This window comes from Rhinoderma darwinii, chromosome 3 (assembly GCF_050947455.1).
Source record: "Rhinoderma darwinii isolate aRhiDar2 chromosome 3, aRhiDar2.hap1, whole genome shotgun sequence".
NCBI lineage: Eukaryota > Metazoa > Chordata > Amphibia > Anura > Rhinodermatidae > Rhinoderma > Rhinoderma darwinii.
This window is the reverse complement of record NC_134689.1, coordinates 202,966,836-202,987,875: the sequence shown is the minus strand read 5'-3', so window position 1 is coordinate 202,987,875 and position 21,040 is coordinate 202,966,836. Positions and strand designations below refer to the sequence as shown.

The following is a 21,040-nucleotide window of genomic DNA, read 5'->3' as shown; positions in this document are numbered from 1 at the left end:
GGGGTGAGTTTGCTGATACACAGGAGTCTTCCCTTTGTCTGTCATTTGTCCTTTTCTGATGAGGAGGGGAGGTATGTGGGAGTGCACTGTACTATATATCACTGGGAGTGTATTCTGGTAGTGTTGTATATCCCTCCGCCTTATTCTAGCACTGTACTGAAACGAGTTACGGAGAAACTCTCCAGGTGGCCTGAGGTACCGCTAATCGTGATTGGGGATTTTAATGCAGTGATGTCTGAAGGGTTGGATAGGTTTCATAGAGGAGGAGGAGGGCAAAGAGGAGACCTGACTGCCTTTGGAAGATTAATGGAGGAATTGGGTCTGCGGGATATTTGGAGAGATAAACATCCAGGGGTGAGGCAGTACTCGTGTGCATCATCCACATTTCAGTCACTTTCGCGAATAGACTTGGTAGCATGCTCAGCTTCAGCGGTGCCGTACATAGCGCAAATAGAATACCTACAGAGGGCGTTGTCAGACAACTCTCCGATGGCGGTGACACTGGAAGTGGGTGTAAGGCATACCAGGAACCCCGGGAATTGGAAGCTGAATACGTTTTGTTTAAGATTGATGGATGGCGGGGGAAATACGGAACCTGATAAAAGAATATTTTAATTTTAATACTGAGTCAGTGCCGTGAGGAGTGTTATGGGATGCCATGAAAGCATGGTTGAGAAGAGTATTCATTCAACATATTAAACGAATTAAAACTAAATCTAGGCAGTTGGGAGAAAGTTTAGAGGATCGGGTGACAGAAACAGAAGGGAGACATGTAGAAGAGGGGTCCGAGGAGACACTTAGACATTGGGTGGAGGCACAGACGTTGTTAAAAAAAAATCACCAACTAAAAATGGCGGATAATAAACGATTATTCCTTAAACAGCAATATTATGAAGAAGGGGAAATGGCGGGGAGAATACTCGCTAGGATGGCAAAACCGCATGGGAGTAATAATTTCATTCATGGCCTTAGGGGGAGGGGGGCGGGTGGAGACAGACACGGGGCAAATCCTGCACATATTTCAGCGGTTTTACACTGACTTATATACATCCAAAGTGCACTACGACACACAGCAATTGGACGAGTACCTGGGAAACATTAATTTGCCTACCTTGGGCCGGGAGGACCGTGAAAGCTTGGAGGCCCCTATTTCACTGGAGGAGTTGGAACAGGCGATAAGGGATATGGCAAATGAGAAAGCTCCGGGTCCAGATGGGTTACCAGGGGAAATCTATAAGGAATATGGGACGGAACTAGCGCCAGAATATTTGAGTACTTTGCAGGATAGTTTCGACAGAGGTAAACTACCAGACTCCCTATATGAGGCTACGATAGTGGTTCTCCCAAAAGAGGGGAAAGACAGTCAATTACCGGAGTCCTACAGACCAATATCCTTGTTGACATCGGATGTCAAGATTTTGGCAAAGATATTGGCGCTGCGGCTGAACAGGGTGGTACAGCATGTTGTGCATGAAGACCAATCGGGGTTCATGCCCTCCAAATCGACGGCGGTCAACCTCAGGCGGCTGTTTTTAAATCTTCAAGCGACACCGGATGAGCAAGGAGGAAGGGCGGTGCTAACGTTAGACGCCGCAAAAGCGTTCGACTGCGTAGAATGGGGGTACTTATGGCGGGTAATAGAAAAGATGGGATTCGGCCCTAACTTCGTGAAGTGGGTACAGTTGTTGTATGTGGCCCCTACAGCCCGCATACGGGTGAATGGTGCAATGTCTGAGAAATTTTCACTGGGTACGCGCCAGGGGTGCCCACTGTCACCATTACTATTCGCCTTGGCTGTAGAGCCACTGGCGTGCCTCATAAGACAGGAGGAGCGTATAAGAGGCTTGCACTATGGGGAAATGGAGGGAAAAATTTCATTATATGCAGACGATATTTTAATATATATGGCGGACACTGAGAATACACTGCAGGTAGTAATGGATACGATCACAAGGTTTGGGGAGTTCTCGGGATTAAATATTAACTGGACCAAGTCTGCTCTGATGTCACTTGACACGGTGAATATTGTAGATACTGGAGTGGGACTCCAGATTCCGATAGTCTCTGAATTTACATACCTAGGGGTTAAGGTGATGGCTAGGGTCCAAGACTACATGTCTTTGAATGTTTCACCACTGCTGCTCAAGGTGAAACATAAGGTGGATGCCTGGAACAGGCTCCCGCTCTCTGCTCTGGGGAGGACTAATCTAATCAAGATGATCCTTATGCCTCAAGTTTTATACATTCTTCATAACTCCCCAGTATGGATACCTAAACACTGGTTCAGACGATTGCACAATCTCTTTCGGGATCTGGTCTGGAAAAAAGGGGTTCCAAGGATTAAATTGGAGAAATTGCAATTGCCCAAAGACGAAGGGGGGGGGGTAGCGCTGCCAAATGCCTGGATATATTACCTGGCTGCCCAGAGCCAACAATTTAAGGGATGGGAGAACACATAGACTTGGGGCTCCAGTGCACGTTTATTGTCATATTTGGGGGGAGGACTCAACCCACTAGAGGGTCTGGAAGCGCATACCTTTAAGAGATTGGCGAGTGCTAAACCAACGTTACTCCTGATACATAAAATATGGTGGCAATGCAAACAGATCCTGGGAGTGGGAATGTGCACCAAATATACTCCCTTATGGCATAATCCGGTCCTGTGGGAATTATACCAATTAGAGGGCATGCAAAAATGGGAATCGGCAGGGGTTAGACGAATACAACACTTGTATGATGATAACGGGTTGAGATCATTTCAGCAGTTGAAAGACCTATTTCCACTAGAGCACAATATGTTTTATCAATATTTGCAGATCCGTCATGCCCTACAGGCGCAGGCGCATGTGGTGGACCTGACTGTCTGTGCTCTTGGGGTCCTGGAGTATGTGGGAAGGGCTGACACGACCAAAGGCCTGATCTCAATGGTGTACAGGAGCTTACTGTCCAAACACCTGGGAAACCCAATGCTGCTGGTAAAAGCGAAATGGGAACAGGATGTTGGTCCATTGACTGAGGAGGAGTGGGAGGAGATATTAGCATCCACATGTCGCTTATCGCTCAGTCTGGCGCAGAGGAGATCACAACTCTTCCTGATACATAGAGTGTACCGCACCCCGTGGGTATTAAAACAGATGGGTATTAGAGCGGATGCTAAATGTCCTTGGTGCACGGAAGAGAAGGCGGACATACTGCATATGTTTTGGTCATGTGAGGCTCTGAGGACCCTATGGGGGGAAATATTGGATCTGATAAAGCAGGTGTATGGTCGGGAATTGGCGGCAGACCCTAAAGTTATGTTGTTGGGAGCGGTGGGAGAATTGGAGAGTGACAGAATGGCAAGCCTGGCAATTGCCAAGATATTATATCAAACAAGGAAATGCATTGCTAAACACTGGCTGGATGCGGAGCCACCAGGGATGAGGGAAATTGTAGGAATGTTGAACTATAATATCCTGATGGAGCATAAGATATTTTCTAAAAGGGGCACGGCAAAAAAATTTGAGAAACAATGGAGCAGATGGTTGGCCTGTCCTGAGGTGCTGACACCTGAACTGAGCAGAATAAGGGCGAGAGTCGTCTGAGGAACTGGAGGTGATAGAGTCTGGAGCAAAAAAGGGGTGGTGGGGAAATTGGATAAGAGAAATGTGCTCTGACCAGGAATGATACTAGAAACAAAGGGCGGAGATATAGTGGGGGGCTGTGCGGGGAGGGGGGAAAGGGGGGAAGTTGGGGATTTCCTGATATGCTGTCACTATTGTATACGATGTTGGAAAATTGTAATGTGAATGTTACTGTGTTATTTCATTTCTGTGTTCGTATCAATAAAATTGGTTTGATTTAAAAAAGATATGTGAAGAAATGTATCTATGTTTTTGTTTTTTTCAATAATTGAACTTATACACTTGGTACTGTTGTACTACTTACTGTATGCAACATTATTTTGTACTTTTGTATTTGTGCCACTGTTTACTTTGAGGTCTTAATAAAATGACTTTAAAAAAAAAAAAATGTAAATGGTCACTGAGGAGGTATCATTACTGGGTAAGGAAACTTTTACGGTGTGCCATACAAAGAGGGCACTATGAAAGTGTGTAGAGCACAAAGGAGCATTATTATTGTCCGTTACCAAAAGGAGAGCACGAATACTGTGTTGGGGCACAAAGGGAACAGGGTGTGTATAAACACGGATAGGGCAGGGTTAGAGGCGTAACTTCACAGTAAGGCTGGGTTCACACGACCTATTTTCAGACGTAAACGAGGCGTATTATGCCTCGTTTTACGTCTGAAAATAGTGCTGCAATACGTCGGCAAACATCTGCCCATTCATTTGAATGGGTTTGCCCACGTACTGTGCAGACAACCTGTAATTTACGCGTCTTCGTTTGACAGCTGTCAAACGACGACGCGTAAATGGACTGCCTCGGCAAAGAAGTGCAGGGCACTTCTTTGCCACGTAATTTGAGCTGTTCTTCATTGAACTCAATGAAACACAGCTCAAGATTTACGTGCGTCTCAGACGGCTCGCAAAATGCGAGGAGGAGCATTTACGTGTGAAACGAGGCAGCTGTTTTCTCTTGAAAACAGTCTGTCTTTTCACACGTAAATGACAGCTAGCGTGTGCACATACCCTAAAACCAAATTTGCTATGCGCACCACATGAGTTGTCCCTCTTTACTATCACTGAAAGCTGGTAGGTATGTTAAAACCACTGACAGGTGAAGTGAATAACATTGATTATATCATTACAATGGCAACTGTTCGGTTAGGTTTACACTTAGCGTAAAAATTGCGTTGTGGAACCGGCCTAAAAATCCCCACAAAACTCTGCAGTGAAATCCGCATGTATTTCGTTATTGATTTTGGTGCGGAAGTTAACCCAGTGTTTTCATTCCTTGCATTACAATGAATGAAATCCGTGGTGAAAATCGACAGCATTTATGCAACAGTTAAAGCATTCTGCAGATTTGAAAACCACAGCATGCCTAGATTCCACAGCTTAGTATTGAAATAAATGGAGAACATGGTGCGCGCACTGTACAGCGTCCGGCAATGTTTTCTTCCTTCAGACCGCCCGCTCATCATTAGTGCCAGCCGTGTCACATTAGGAGGGAGGAACGCTCCTCCCTCCTTCCCCTACTGCCACCAATGATAATCTGAGTATGTGAGAAGGGGGAGGGAGGGGAATGTTGCGAGCGGCACAGGCAGTGGGTTCCGGACGACGTGCCTGTGTCGCTCGCGCCACTAGTGTGGAATCAGGTCCGCGCTGCAGTGTAGTGACAGACCAGCCTCAGGCAGGTATGTATTAGGTAGAGCAGATCAAAAGCTTAAAAAGGCACTAGAGCAGGCAATAGTATTTTTTTGAAGCCAACATTGAGGAACATTGGGGTTAATGCAACCCACATTAACCCCAATGTTGCCATTATGTGAGGGAAATGATGAAGTCACTTATTATTGTGAGGCACATGGTGTTATGAACTTAGTACCTATGTGCCCTACATTAATAGTAATAAACCCCGTCATGTACCTCACACATTAACCCAATGTTGTCTATTATGACTGAGCGAGGTACTTGATGGGATCTCTTACTATAATGGGCAACATTGGGTTAATCTGTGAGGGAAATGATGGGATTAATTACTATTAGGCCTTATTCACATGGCTGTGTTTGGTCCGTAATATACATACCGTATGTCGCCCACATTTCCCAGACCGAACACCATTTAGGAAGCCAGGCTCCTAGTGTCCGTTTTCTATGGTGCTAGAAGTCACTGCCTCCCTGCGGGAAAACTGTCCCATACTGAAAACTAGATAACACTATGGGACAGTTTTCCCACGAGGAGGCAATGACTCCTAGCATCATAGATAACTGACACTAGGAGCCCGGCTTCCTGAACTGTGTTCGGTCTGGGAAATGTGGGCGACATACGATTTGTATATTACAGACCAAATACAGCCATGTGAACAAGGCCTAATAGTAATTAACACCATCATTTCCCTCACAGATTAACCCAATGTTGCCCATTATAATTATAGTAAGTGATCCCATCAAGGACAACCTGTGAATCGGCAACATGGTTATGGGCGCCTAAGGTCATTGGAGACTAGCCATCTGGTCCAATCCAACAGAAGTGCTACTATAGCACAAATTGCTGAAAAAGTTATTCCTGGCTATGATATAAAGGTGTCAGAGCACACAGTGCATCGCAGCCTGACGTTCTCATGCTGACCCCCTGTCCACCGCAGAAAGCACCTACCAAAAGGTTTTCTCTTACCTTATGTGGAAGGCTGGGTGCGTGAGCATTTCTTACATGGGAAAGAAATGGAACCAGGATGCACTATGGGAAGAATGCAGCCGGCGGAGGCAGTGTTATGCTCTGGTAAATGTCCTAATAGGAAACCTTAGGTCCTGGCATTTATGTGTCTGTTTCTTTGACACTTACCACCTGCCTAAACATGCAGACCAAGTAAACCCTTTAATGGCGGCAGTATTTCCTAATGGTTTCAGCAGGATAATGCGCCCTGCCACACTGCAAAAATTAGTCCGGAATGGTTTGAGGAACATGACAAAGAGTTTGGGTGTTGACTTGACCTTCAGATTCCTTAGATCTCAATCCGATCAAGCATCTTTGGGATGTGCTGGAAAATCAAGTCTGATTCATGAAGTATCAAACACCTCTCAACTTACAGGACTTAAAGTGTTTTGCCTGGGACTTTGATATTGATGACCTATGTTTAGGATAGGTATAAAGAAAGATCGGGGGAGCAGCACAGATATCACGGCCTCGGACCAGTGACACGCAATCATATGCCAGACAAACCCCTCACCTTGTAACCTTGTGTAAACTGCACACGTGTCCGGTATAATTCAAAGGTTATTTATTTGTCAAAACACACTAGCAGCAATGTTTCGGCCTATATTTAAACAGTGAATCTTTTCTTAAGCATATAACTTTAATGATACTACCCCGATTTTCATAATAAAAAGCAAAAGGTCACATGTATTGCCGGGTTTGTATTTTTCTCTGTCATCTGATCCTCTGGATACTTAGGAGCCAGTCGCTGCACAGATATCAGCAATGCGTTGATTTGGTCCCTGGGTACAGTGTTCATGACGTTTGAGTCAATCCTGTTATGGAAGTATACATATATGAGGAGTTTCTTCATGATCTTGTCTTTGATATCCGTGTGGAATATGGACATGTATTTCGATCCGAGTAAACAGCTCTTGTAGTTTTCGGCCGCTTATTTTACATCTTCATCTTGCCCATGCTGATGATGTGAACTTCAGACGTGCGCAATCGTGTGGGAAACCTCTTCACATGGTGAGCCAGTCCCTTTAACGACTTACAGATCAGATTCCTTCATTGGGATATTGTACTGAATGCTATGTACTTTGTCAATCACTAGCATTATAAGTATTCACCTGTTAAACTATGGTAATGCCTGTGGCATAGTATTGGATACTTTGTCATGTAAACTTTTGCACTTTATTTTAAAAATGGGGGTAGTATCAATACAATAATATGCTTGAGAACGGCCTCACTGTTTAGATAGCTTAAAACTTTTCTGCTAGAGTGTTTTGACAAATAAATAACCTTTGAGTTCTACCGGACATGTGTGCTGTCGTTCTCGAGATTACAAGGTCTATCCTAAGAATTGGTCATCAATATCAGATCGGGGTGGATCTGACTCCTGGCACCCCCACCGATCAGCTGATTGAATGGGCTTCAATGTATCAGTGAGCGTTGTGGCCTATTCATTGCGTAACAGGCACTACTGTACATTCGGTAGCAGCTATGACTGAATGGGACTGAGCTACAGTACCAAGAATAGCCACTAACAAATGTAAGGATCTGTGCCTGGTAAGCAATGTAAAGGCTGCAGTGCTTGGTGAGACCCTTCAATCAGCTGGTCGTGGACTCTACGGCTCTTATATTAATGACCTAGCCTAAGGATAGGTCATCAATATCAAAGTACCGGAAAACCCCTTGATAGGATCTCGTTCTAAGGTCTTGGTGCCAAATACCACAGGACCTTCGGAGATCTGGTGGAGTGCCTCAACGGGTCAGAGCTGTTTTAGCGGCACGTGAGGGTCGTCCAACACATTAGGCTGGTGATTTTAATGGCACTGCTAAACGGTCTGTATATATGCATATATAATATACATCTTCAAAAACTATGTTTTTAAGTTGTATATGTAGACTCTTGAAACTTAGGCAGAAATCTCAGAGCTGCATTGATATGCTCTGCAGAAATAATTTATAAGCATTTAGAATATTCCCTGACAAATTCCTGACTTGAAATCAATCATTTAATTAAATGTTATTAAAGATTAATGCATTTTATCCAGTCATATCACTTCATATAACAAAATCAGTTTGAGGCCCCTTTTCTTCATTTCCCAGAAGACTTTAATCATTTTTTTTGTGCTCATCCACGCAGATCTATGAGTCACATCTGCTAGCTAGCAATCCATGCAGTTGTCATTAACATAATAAAGAGGAGAATTTTACAATATAGCGTTCTAGAATAAGGCACTTCAAGACAGGAGCTTTTACAGACGGGCTTCTATTTTCTCATTTCAGGTTTTGCGGTCTAGCCAATTAAGTCCTGGTTCACACTTGCAACATTTTCTGTGAAAAATAGAAGGCATAACTGATGCACAAAAATGAAGTAAAATGAAGTATAACTGCAAGTGTGAATTATAAGAAAGATATGCATTGCAACATAACTATATATGATTGCGCTTATCACTGAATTCTATTTTATATAGCTACGTAAATATGACACAGCAATGTTCTGTATAGAAATCAATTTATATGCATATATAGAGTTTTTTCCACTATCTTACAATGAATACCACGGTGAGGTACTACAGAAAAAATATCAAAATATTTTATATTCTTAGATGTAATATCTATGATATACTCATTTATTTTATTATGTTAATTATCTTCAGATCCCAGCACATTATTTGTTGGTATTTGTAAAGCCCAATTTTATATGTTTTCTTTCTGTCTTATGTTTTGACTTTTCTATTTAGATCGGTTTGTTTTTACACACAATTGTTTAATTTCGAAACAAGATGTAACATCGGTATTAATTCAGCACCCATTCACACACAGGCACTAAGCCCTATTTCTATTCAGTGTGGAAAGATTGAACCACGGTTTTTCACGCGGTTCTGAAGTAAGCCAGTATATTTTCCCCTTTCCTACATCGGGGCTCTTTTAAATAGTAAGATAATGCGGTAAAAGGGAAAATACAGCAACTAAGCCAACGTTGCTCGTATAATAATTCTTTTTTTGTAATAACAACAGAGTAATAAGTCAGATTTCTGTGTTTTTAATACAAACTGACATATATAATGATTTAAAAGATAAGACAAATTTTCCTGTGTTTTAGAAACACACAAGCTGTTCGCAATTATTTAATTCAGCTGGCCTCCTAGCTCCACCTAGTAAAACACAGTATATAAGTTCATATCCTTGGGCCTTAGTGTGTGAATGGATGCCATGATTAAGAGCACCAGTCGTGCTTGAAACGCGTAGGCGCTGAATACCTACAAAATACTGCCTTGATGCCTGAATGCACCTGATATTGAATTTTAATTTTTGATACAAATAAAAGTGGGACCGAGATCCTTTTTAAATCACATACCTGCAGCGCTGGATCAAATTCTTTCCTAATCCACTAAGTGTGAATTGAGCTTTAGTTTGCGCTATGTTCATTACAACACTGCAATTTTAATGAAATAACTGATTTTTATGGTTACAGTAGTAAATTTGGCTGGATATGACCTTAAAGTAGTTTTATGTAAAAAACAAAAAAAAACTAACCATTACATAATAAAGCGTTCTACAACTTTCTTAAATAATTAGTGTTTTCAATTCCTCACCATTTTCAAGAGCTTTTTTTTTTTATTCTTCTTCACTGTCGGTGAATAAGAACACTAAGGCTGGTTTCACACTGCGTTTTTGTTGCGTATTTTTGTTTTGGTTGATGAACTCCAATTGTGAGACATGGGGGTTTATCTACCAAAACAAGAAACATGTATAAAATGCAACAAAAACCCAGCGTGAACCTAGCCTGAGACTAAAAGCGGCACATGACTAGTTGTGCTCTGAGCTGAGAAGTGCATACAATTGTATCCAGTCCAGGTAATTCTCTGTTTATTCTGGGGATGCTTTGTGTGCAGGGTGTATTCAATCTACAACTGTCAACTTTGTTTCTTGAAGCTAAATTACAAGTACCTGGAATAAGATGAATATGGCCAGATGAAAAACGTATTTCTGCTGATATGTTTATAATATATCTTACATGAGATCTGACCAACGTAGCAAATAACATCAAAAAGTTTTAATGTTGGCATTCTAATGACGTGAAAAAGTTTGATTTGATGCTACTTAAATGGGTCATCTCATGAAGACGACCCATTTGTAAAATGAAGCCGGCCTGGCAATCCGCTGAGCGATCTGGGTCTGGATTCTGAAATTCCCAGTGATCGGCTGTTGCCACTGAGAAAGCCTCGGCCGGCTGGCTGTACACGAAAAATTTATTATTGCAATCCATCCGTTGAAATAAATTCTCACCATGTAATACATGGATGGTCTAGGTCTGCAAGGCTAGACACTTATTTTGTTTTTGAGTGTGGCTCTGATTCATAAAGGGGAGGTCCCCCTCCCATAAAGGGGGGATCCCCCTCCATATACTCCATGTATGCTACTATGGCATAGGGTTTCTCATCATGAGACAACCTTGTTAATGGAAACACACTACTTCTGCAGAACAGTTATTGGCTACAATAGAATCCTATACACCGCTATTCAACCCACGCCAGTCCCAGCATGTTGACTCTGCTGGTTTCTGCGTTGTGGGGGGTCAGATGACAGCACTGTCCTGCTCGGTCACAAATGGGAAATGTTTTGTGGACTTACACGTTAATAACAAGTTCCTGATGGTTTCAAATAAAATTGAGACATGGTGTCAAAAATTGTGAACCTCTGGCTGTTAGGGCATTTTGGGACCTGTCGTTTTGCAACAGCAGGGGAGCCCCAGGTTGGAGAACACCATAAAAAGCATTATGCCAGGCATTATTATACAAGCATTATGCTATTGTTTGCAGGTTTGGTGATATTTTAGGGTATGTTCACACGGCCTATTTTTGTCTGTTTTTCGGGCCATAAACGACCGAAAAATCTAAAGCATTAACGCCTCCAAACATCTGCCCATTGATTTCAATGGGAAAACTGCGTTCTGTTCCGATGGAGCGTTTTTCGCAGTGTTTTTTTACGCGTAAAAAAACGGCCACGAAAAAGAAGTGCCAGACACTTCTTGGGACATTTTTGCAGCCGTTTTCCGTAGACTCTATTGAAAAAAGCTCCAAAAACGGCCGTAAAAAACGCTGCGAAAATCACAAGTGGCACAAAAACCGTCTGAAAATCAGGAGCTGTTTTCTCTTGAAAACAGCTCCATATTTTGAGATGTTTTTGACTCTTCGTGTGAACATACCCTAAGGCTGCCAAATTTCCATTTGAGACCACCGGTAACTTGATTTGATATTTTTTGGGTAGGGTAGAGTATAGTTTCAGATGACAACATTTTGTGTATAAAAGTGCTATTATTGTCTAATTCCATAACATTTCCTATTAGTAACAGAGTAGGTTACAGTAGCTCCATCATCTGACCCCCCCCCATAATGCACTGTAATCTGTAAACCCGGAATCCAGCGACAACGAGCTGGGACTGGTATGGTTTGAATACTTGTGAATATCGTTCTATCGGCTACTGAACATTTTGGAAGTTCTAGTTTTGCAACAGCTGGAGAGCCCTGGGTTGGAGAAACTTGCTATATAATAACACCTTATGTACTCTCCTCAACTCATGAAGACCACGTCTGTGCGCATATGTGAATGCAATAATGTCAAGCATGTCACGTTCTCTAGTCATGGTTCACCACGTAATGTATTTCAATACTTTAGACAACACGGTGGCTCACCGTTGCCTTGCAGTGTGGGATTCTGGGATTGAATAGGATGAAGGGCGACATCTGCATGAAGTGTATTTTCTTCTACCCGTGTTTGTGTGGGTTTCCTCCCACACTCCAAAAACCATACAGATACAGAATTTATATTGTGAGCCCCACTGGAATCGGACAACTTCTGTACAGCGCTATATGTTGGTGCTATATAAGCAATAGAAATGAATTTAAAATAACTACAAAGTTTTAATGCTAAACATTCATACAACGGAGGGGAAAGGTTACACTCAGGCAGAGTCTACAGAAATTCTACATGAATAAGTGAATCGTGTTTTTCTATATCTCATGTAAAATGTAGGTTTCTCTTCATAGCAAACATAAATTAATTTGTATGCGAGTCACTTTGCATCTTAGACTAGTCTGTTTTGGAGACTTGTGGGAAATCATGATTTTATTTAGTTAAAAATAGAACAACCTTTAGGCCCTATTTACACAGAAAAAATTTGCCTCAAAATTCCTTCAGGCGTTTTGAGGCAGATTTTGACCTGCCTGCGCTATCTTGCTGCATCCTTCGCCCATGGCCATTGCAGCTAATTCAAGTATCGTGGGCAAAAAACACAGTGAAAAAACGCTTGGAAATGAGCTCCCCAGGTTTTTTTTTTGCATACCATTGATTTCAATGGGAGGTCAGAGAGGGAACCACGGCAAGAAAGGACATGCCGCTTTTTTTTCCTGTGAGCGGCTAAAAGACGCCCGGGTAAAGAAACACCTCTGCCTCCCATTGAAATCAAACTCTGTGTGAACAGGGCCTTAAATTGTGATCTCTTTTGGCCCCATCTATCAAAACTCTGTTAGGGAAAGTTTTTTTTCCATAAGCACTAATCACATACTGCATTTTACAGTGTGGTTTTAGACAACTAAAGCTGAATTCTGGTGCCTGTGGGAAGCAGAGAAACGAAAACAATCCTGGTATAGTTCATTTTGGTTATGTTGATGATAAAACCAGTTCTACTTCTGCTTCTGAAATTTTTTTGAGAAACCTCCAAAGCCGTAGTTGTGTGACAGTTCTTTGTATGCAAGCAGTACAATCATGCACACAACCGTAAAAAAAATCTCTGTAATTGCGGACCGTAATATCGTCCGCAATTACGGACCCACCCGGTTCTATTAATTTATGGGCGCACGCCCCGTAAAATACGAAAAGTAGGACATGCTCCATAATTCCCGGCACGGTTTTACGGCACGGACATCTATCCGTAGCGATACGGAAAGGTGTCCTCGGCCAATAGAATCGGGCAGGTCCATAAGTGCGGACCATATTACGGTCCGCAATTATGGAGATTTTTTTACGGTCGTGTGCATGGGGCCTAAAACATCAGTACTGTATAAACGGAAGCACAATTGACATGCTGTATCCAAATTTGGATCTGCAGAGACAAACTGATTATTAGCTTACTTCTACCAAGGAGAACCACTATCCAAAAAACAATCAATTCCTCTAGGAAACTGGGATCGGTTATCTTTTAGTTGTACATTCTTTGCCCCCTTTTACGTTTCCTATTTGCATGTAAATGTGAAGGCTTTTAGCTCTGACAGCAATAGTTGTTTCTGCTAGACGCCTCCACGTGCTGAGCCTGCCAGCTCCGAAGGTGAGAGAAGACATCTGATGTGAAAGCGCTCACCATGTACCTTACTATAATGGGGGCTGCTGTGTCTTTTATATTTAGATGTTTACTGAGACACTTGCAGGCATTTATGGTCATACATTTGTCCCAACTCTCTGTTGCTACCATATCTCCTATACTTAAGTCCTCCTTTTTATGAATTTTGAGCGTTTTTCATTGAGTTTTTTTTACAAGCATTTTGGTGGCGGTTTTTATTTTAAAACATTTTGAACAAATGGCAGCTGTGCTTAATGAAAAAACTATCGCCACTGACCCAAAAATGCCACAAACCAACACGCTGTCTATGTAGACTTTCTTATATTTTACTATAGTCATTGAAGCAATATCTGTCTGCAGTGTTTTTGTCCCCCCGCCCAAAAAAAATGCCACAGAAAGCGTCAGTGTGAATCCAGCCTAAAGCAAAGTTCACTAGCCAGAGCTTAGATTATCCATTGCTACTAGATTTATATTTTGCATCTGTGAATAGCTGCTGCTTATTTACAAGTATTTGCAAAGTGGATGCCATTATTGTATGGGTCTTTTTAAAGAGACAGCAGAAAAAGGTCATAGAGTAAAGTGTACTTTTTCTTACACTTGACTAAACATTGCTTCTGATTCAAGATCATTTTCCAGTAGGTTGCTATGCACACCGGTAAAAAAAAAAAAATCCTAAACCATTTTCCACATAAATATTTGTAATGCATAATTCATAGTCAGGATTTTTTTTAATTATTTGTAGAGAGAACAAATGTTGTGGTCGTACTCATGTATGATGTTGCTCTGGTATAATGTTTATAAAGGACTGTGGACAGGGGCATTATGCAGCCATTATGCAGCTTTTTCAAAGAATTGGAAGTGGGACAACTCAGAATGCTCGCTACACATTCTGCGGAAGCTTTTTTAAGTTGAGCAACGCCTCCAACCCCGCCCAATTACTGTACATGCACGCCCTATTTCATCCAGTCTAGTACAGGGGATGCAGTCCCTAGATCTTCAGGATTGAAGGCATACAGAAGTTTTATAATAGTGGTAAAACGTGCCCCACACAGTAATAGGGCCCTTAATTGTGCCCCACACAGTAATAGTGTCTCCATAAAGTAATAGTACCCTCCATAGTGCCCTGCCCAGTATTTGTGCCCCTTGCTGTAATATTGCCCCGTTACAGTATTTGTTCCCCCACACAATAGTGCCCTTGTTGTGTGGCACACAGTAATAGTGACCCCATACAGTGATGATGCCCCTTTAATGCCCCCCACACAGTAAGGATGCCTCCTTAGTTCTCCAACAGTAAGGATGCCCTTTAGCGCTTATACACCATAAAGATGCCCCCTTAGTGCTTATGCACAGTAAAGATGCCCATTAGTGCCATTAAACAGTAAAGATGCCCCTGTTAGTGACCCCTCACAGTAAGGATGCCCTCCTTAGTACCCCCACAGTAAGACCACCCCCTAGTGCCCCTCAAAACAGAAATTGTGTCCTTTTTAGAATATTAAAATTAATACTCATTTAGCCCCATTCCTAGGGAGAACGGAGCAGATAATTCTGCAGACCTCCACTAGCCTGTGTAGACTGCAGCTGGGCACAGGTCGGCACGATGACCTGCGCCTAGCCGTTGACGACTGGGGGTCATAGAATGAATTGTGGAGCAGGGAGATGGCGGCTCCATGCACTGCACCACCATTGCATTCCACATTATCTGCGTCCTAAGTGCACAGTAAAATTAAGCAGCGGGACATGTGGCGGGCAACAGGGACAGTGCCTGAAATCCGGGACTGTTGCACTGGATCTGGGACAGTTAGGACATCTTGTAATATAGTGCTAATAATTGTTTCACTGATCAGCCACAATGACTGATGTTGCTGAGAACCTTTAATATGAGCTGTAAAGAGTTATCTGTCTGCTGAGCAAACAGCCTGGAAGCTGCCATCTGCTATGTTGTTTTTTTTTTCAAAGACTGTTGGCATACACATTGCACAGGAGTGCCCTTCCTTGTTATACAATTGTGTATGATTACATGTGCTAGTATTTAGATAAAATAGTACACATATTAAAAATGTATTTTCTGTTTAGCATTTATTATACAAGCTCTTGGAAACCTGTCTCTGAATAGTGTAGCATTGGTCTGGGCAGAACTGTTCATGCTTCATAATATGTCCCTGTTCATAGTGGTAGACTCTATGAATGTAGTGTTTACCATCGTCTGGAAAAACGTGCAGGCGAAGCAGCGCTAATAAATTCTATTCCTCGTTGTATGAATGGATTTCCACATTTGTTTATGCCCCTTTATCGGTGAGTGTTCCAATTGAAAAAAAAAAAAAAGAATTGCTTCATTATAGAGGAGACTTTTACTTATAAAGCCAATTTAAAGCTGACCCTACACTTCCCATCTTATATAGTGATGGCATGTCGCTATAACTTTAATCTGTGTATGTCCGAACCTCTGGGACCCCAACGATCCTGAGGATGAAGGGGCAAAAATTGAAAGAAGCCCGTACAACTCCATATTAAGTTCAAAAGAAAGATGTTTATTCACTAAAGCATGTGAATAAACACTTTTGCACTTTATATGGAGTGCTGTGGTCTTCTTTCTGCTATTGTTATTTTCTGAACCCTCTTCTTTGGTCGTTATGTTGGTTCTGATTTCTTTTTAGAATGAAGGGGCTGCAGTGCTGGTTTAGTGCTATTTCCGCTTCCTATTTTGTAACCCTGAAAAGAGGCGCCCCAGCCACTCGCTGTGCAGGAAACTTCAGTACGGCTCCATTGACTTGAATGGGGCCTGCTGCAGTTTCCTGCACAGCCAGCTGGTCTGGTTCGCCACTGTGCAGGGAAAACTTAGTAGAGGTCACACCACTATATCTGCGCTGTGGTCCCTTTATGCTCAGGATCGGTGGGGGTTCCAGAGGTCGGAACTCCATTGATAATAAAGTGATGCCATATTCTAGCGATATGCAATCACTTTATAAGATGGGAATAACCTTTCAAGATTTGTCCAATTGATCTACCATTTTAGTCTCATGGTGGATTAGATCAGGGTCATAGTAATAAAAAAATTCCATAGACACACAGTTTCAGCCGACGGCCAGCCAACATGACCGAAATGGCTTTCATCTTACGTGTATGGCTTACGTAAAGTGAACATCCAGGTTTAGGCCCCATGCACAATACCGTATTTTTTCCCTCCCGTAATTATTGGCATAAATACGGGTCCTTTGTCACCCGTATTTATGGACCCTTGCCCGTAAATACGAGTCCGTAGTCACCCGTATTGCACCCGTATTTATGGACCCGTTTTCTCTGCTTCTAACCCGTAGAGAGAGATATTGCACTGCACTAATCAGCAGCCCCTTCTCTCTATCCAGCTCTGATCGGCAGCCTCTTCTATCAGTGCTGGATAGAGAGAAGGGGCAGCCCTTTCGGGCAGAGTTACCGCAGCGGAATGCAGCGATAGAAAGAAAAAGAAGTTCATACGTACCTCGGCCGTTGTCTTGGTGACGCGTCCCTCTTTTGACATCCTGTCCGACCTCCCTGGATGATGCGGCTGTCCAATCACAGGCTGCAGCGGCCACCTGGGATGAAACGTCATCCCAGGCGGCCGGACTGGAGGAAGAAGCAGGGAGTTCTGGGTAAGTATGAACTTTTTTTTGTTGCAGGTTTTTGAAGGAAACATTTGAAATCTATATTGTGAGCGCCGCGCATGGTACTCTCTGTCCAGCGGTAGTCACTGTCCAGGGTGCTGAAAGCGTTACTGCCGATCAGTGCAGCCCCTATGCTCTATCCAGCACTGATCGTTTAACTCTTTCAGCACCCTGGACAGTGACTACCGCTGGACAGTGAGTACCATGCGTAGCAACGCTCCCGTAATTACGGGTGCACACACGTAGCCACCTGTAATTACGGGAGCCCCATAGACTTCTATGGGCCTGCCCGTGCCGTAAATACGGCCTGAAATAGGACATGTTCTATATTTTTCAACGGTCCGGGCACCTTCCCACCTTTGGGAAGGTACCTGTGGCCAATAGAAGTCTATGGGCCCGTAATTACGGTAGTTTTTACGGTCGTGTGCATGGGGCCTTAAACACAGTCACTTTAAATAACATGCTGGCTACCTGCAGCTATCACTAGAGGGAGCATAGGAGCTTTACTGTAGTATCCTATTATACTTGGATTCTATCATAAGACAGTATGCAGTAACCTTCCATGCTCTCTCTAGTGGTTGCTGGAGATAGTCAGCATTTTATCTATTAGATTTAGGTCTATGATAGGGATTTTGAGCTTTGAATCAGAAAAATGGAGCTCCGACTGCTATAAACATATATTTAGATATCAGTGCAGAATTTTGAACCGAGAAACAACATGATGATAAAAGGCTGATATTCACATTAAGGTTACATTCAGATGCGCGTATTGGCATCAGTATGTTTTGCGTGTGGCATGCGTTTTTTCACATCTGTGCAAGCACTTCATTTTTTAAATTTTTTTATTTCTCTGCTTTTCAATGTATTTGATGCGTGAAACACGGACAGCACACTGATGTCGTCCATGTGCCGTCCGTGGTTTTCACGCACCCATAGACTTCAATGGGCGACTAGGTGCGTAAAAACACACCAATATAGGACATGCAGTGAGTTTCACGCAACGGACACGCTACGTGATAAACAATGCATGTGTGAATGGCCCCATTTGAATTGCATGGGTCCGTGTGCTGTGAGCGATTGCAACGCACAGCACACGGACGAGTGTTTCGCTCTTCTGAATGAGCCCTAAGGCTGGACAACCATTTCTTCCTATTAAGGAAGTCATGTGTGCTTTGGGTTTGTATGCTTTATATTTAAAGGGGTTTTCTCATCTTAGACATTTGTCATATCCACAGGAAATAACATAAATGTCTGATATATATGGATCCCAGCTCTGGGACCTGCACCTATATCAAGTATGGAGGTCTCCCGACCCCAGTTTTGCAGGATGCGGTGGATGCTGGCTGCAGAATCCAGACTGGGACTAGTGGAGAGAAGGTAGCGCATGTGCACCGCTTCCTCCATTCTGTTCAATGGGAGTTACAGAAACAGCCGAGCAGCGCTGGCTTAGCTGTTATCGTAACGCCCATTGAGCAGAAAGGAGAAAGCCGCGCGACCCCCTCTTCACTAGAGCCCACCTGGATTTTGCGGCCAGCAACCACTGCACTGGGCAAAACGGGAGTCGTAAGACCCCCGTACTCGATATAGGTGCGGATCCCAGATCTGGGACCCACATCTATCAGACATTTATGCTATATCCTGTTGATATGACACAAGTCTTAAGATGGGAAAACCCCTTTAAGTGTTGATTGTGGGGTGCTTTTTATATAATGTGCCTGTAAATACAGATATGCTATCATATAATACTTTGCCTGCATGTCAGTGGCTTATTATTGTACAATAGATTTCACGCCAGAATATAAAATGTGATGAAAACAATTTGGTGCAGGCATCAGAAGACCCAGAAAAGGAACTCCTCTGAACCATATAAATTACATTTGTTTTGTATTCGTGCACTGCAACTTGTATTAATGTACAGCAAAAATGCCAGTTTTTCCGGCGCAGTAGAGTTGTTTGGTGACCAGAATGACTGATCAGCTAAACTGGTAAGGAATACAGGAAACATATCCTGTATACACCATGCAATGAATCTGCTCTGGCTTGATATTTCCACACTGTACTAATGCCTTTCTAAATGTCTTTTGTTTTGTATTAATTGCAAATTTGTACGTGTTTTGTACAACAAAAGTTTTGAAAATGAATGCCTTTTTAAAAAAAATAAAAAATAAAAATGGAATACAGGAAAAAGCTGGTTACATCCTTGACTTGTATAATGAATACAAATGCAGATTCCTTCTCTTCCTCAACAAATACTGGTGAAAGCTTTCTGAAATTAGGACTCTACAATTAGCGCAGCTTCCTTCTGACATATACGAGTACTAGGCGTCAGAGAGAGCACTTGACAGAAGATATAATCAGAAAGGTTGACGAGGACTTGCATAAATATCTGTGTGGTTTAAATGTGTATTTGTACTGTTTAAATCGACACTTCAAACACGTTATACTAGTCGCATAGTATACCTGATATCATCTTTGTAATGTATCTACTGTTAAAATGTAGTCGTTTCATCCATGTAATTCTGTGTCAAGTTACGCAACTAGGTTTCTTCCTTCCTGTAACCTGCTGTCCACCCCCTGTAGTCCAGCAGAATCCATCTCTAGTTAGTAAGCAGAGGAGGCAGACTGCAGAAAGTGTGGATGTGTCTCTCCACAGCCTGCCAATAGAAGTTCATAGAGAGGGGAGGGAGAGCAGAGAGAGAGAGACACAGACACGCTGCCCAAAGAACAACCCCGTCTCTGGCCGCTGCAACTAGGCGGAAACAGTGTAGCTCAGCAAGCTCGTTTGTTTCCGTACTCTCGACCACCTCTACTGGCTGGATGCAGCGGCCAGCAGCCGCCTCACCAGACAAGGACTGGGCAAGGGACTGTCGTTCATGAAATAGGTGCGGTTCCCAGAGGTGGGACCCTCATCTATCAGCGAATCTGCCATAAATGTATGAGATGGGAACTCCGTTTTTAACTTAAAATAACAACATCACATTACCTAAAGACAGGAAGCAATTTTATACATCACCTAGAGACAGGCATCCATGTTGCACAAGTAAATAAACGCACAGTGAAGTAGTTATTACCATTAGTCCTACTACCATTAGTCCTATTCACTTAGCCCATGGTTGTGTCCTCCTATGTTGCCCCAATACATGTATCTCATGTAACCCTATTGCTAATCGAACGTCTGTAGCTAGACAACCCCTTTAAATGCATTGCCACATCAAAGGTTGTGTACAGAATTTCTTCACAAAGTGTCCTCCTGCCAACAGACCTGAATGAGAAAGACCACAAGTCCTCAACATGTGGTGATTATCTTGAGCTGACCATAGACCTAACGATGATCATGAACGTTCTGAGTGTTTTTACGATATTTACCAATATTTGTCTATGATAACAAAAACGATTGGTCATTGGACAGAACACTTAGGGTATGTTCACACGGCCTATTTTCAGACGTAATTCGGGCGTTTTAGGCTTGGTTCACACGACCTATTTTCAGGCGTAAACGAGGCGTATTATGCCTCGTTTTACGCCTGAAAATAGGGCTACAATACGTCGGCAAACATCTGCCCATTCATTTGAATGGGTTTGCCGACGTATTGTGCAGACGACCTGTAATTTACGCGTCGTCGTTTGACAGCTGTCAAACGACGACGCGTAAATTGACTGCCTCGGCAAAGAAGTGCAGGGCACTTCTTTGCCAAGTAATTTGAGCTGTTCTTCATTGAACTCAATGAAGCACAGCTCAAGATTTACGAGCGTCTCAG

The 21,040-nt window shown here is 42.8% G+C and overlaps 2 protein-coding genes across 2 annotated transcripts in view; one reads left to right on the top strand and one right to left on the bottom strand.

Moving 5' to 3' along the window:
- Positions 1-21,040, top strand: part of SLC2A13 (solute carrier family 2 member 13) — a 204,934-nt gene that overhangs the window by 170,421 nt on the left and 13,473 nt on the right. The window lies entirely within an intron of this gene.
- REDIC1 (regulator of DNA class I crossover intermediates 1) overlaps positions 8,410-21,040 on the bottom strand; it is a 243,801-nt gene continuing 231,170 nt past the window's right edge. The window contains exon 8 of the mRNA XM_075857251.1: positions 8,410-8,636. Coding sequence (XP_075713366.1) covers positions 8,585-8,636 — 52 coding nt within the window. The 3' untranslated portion in view covers positions 8,410-8,584. The remainder of the gene's footprint in view (positions 8,637-21,040) is intronic.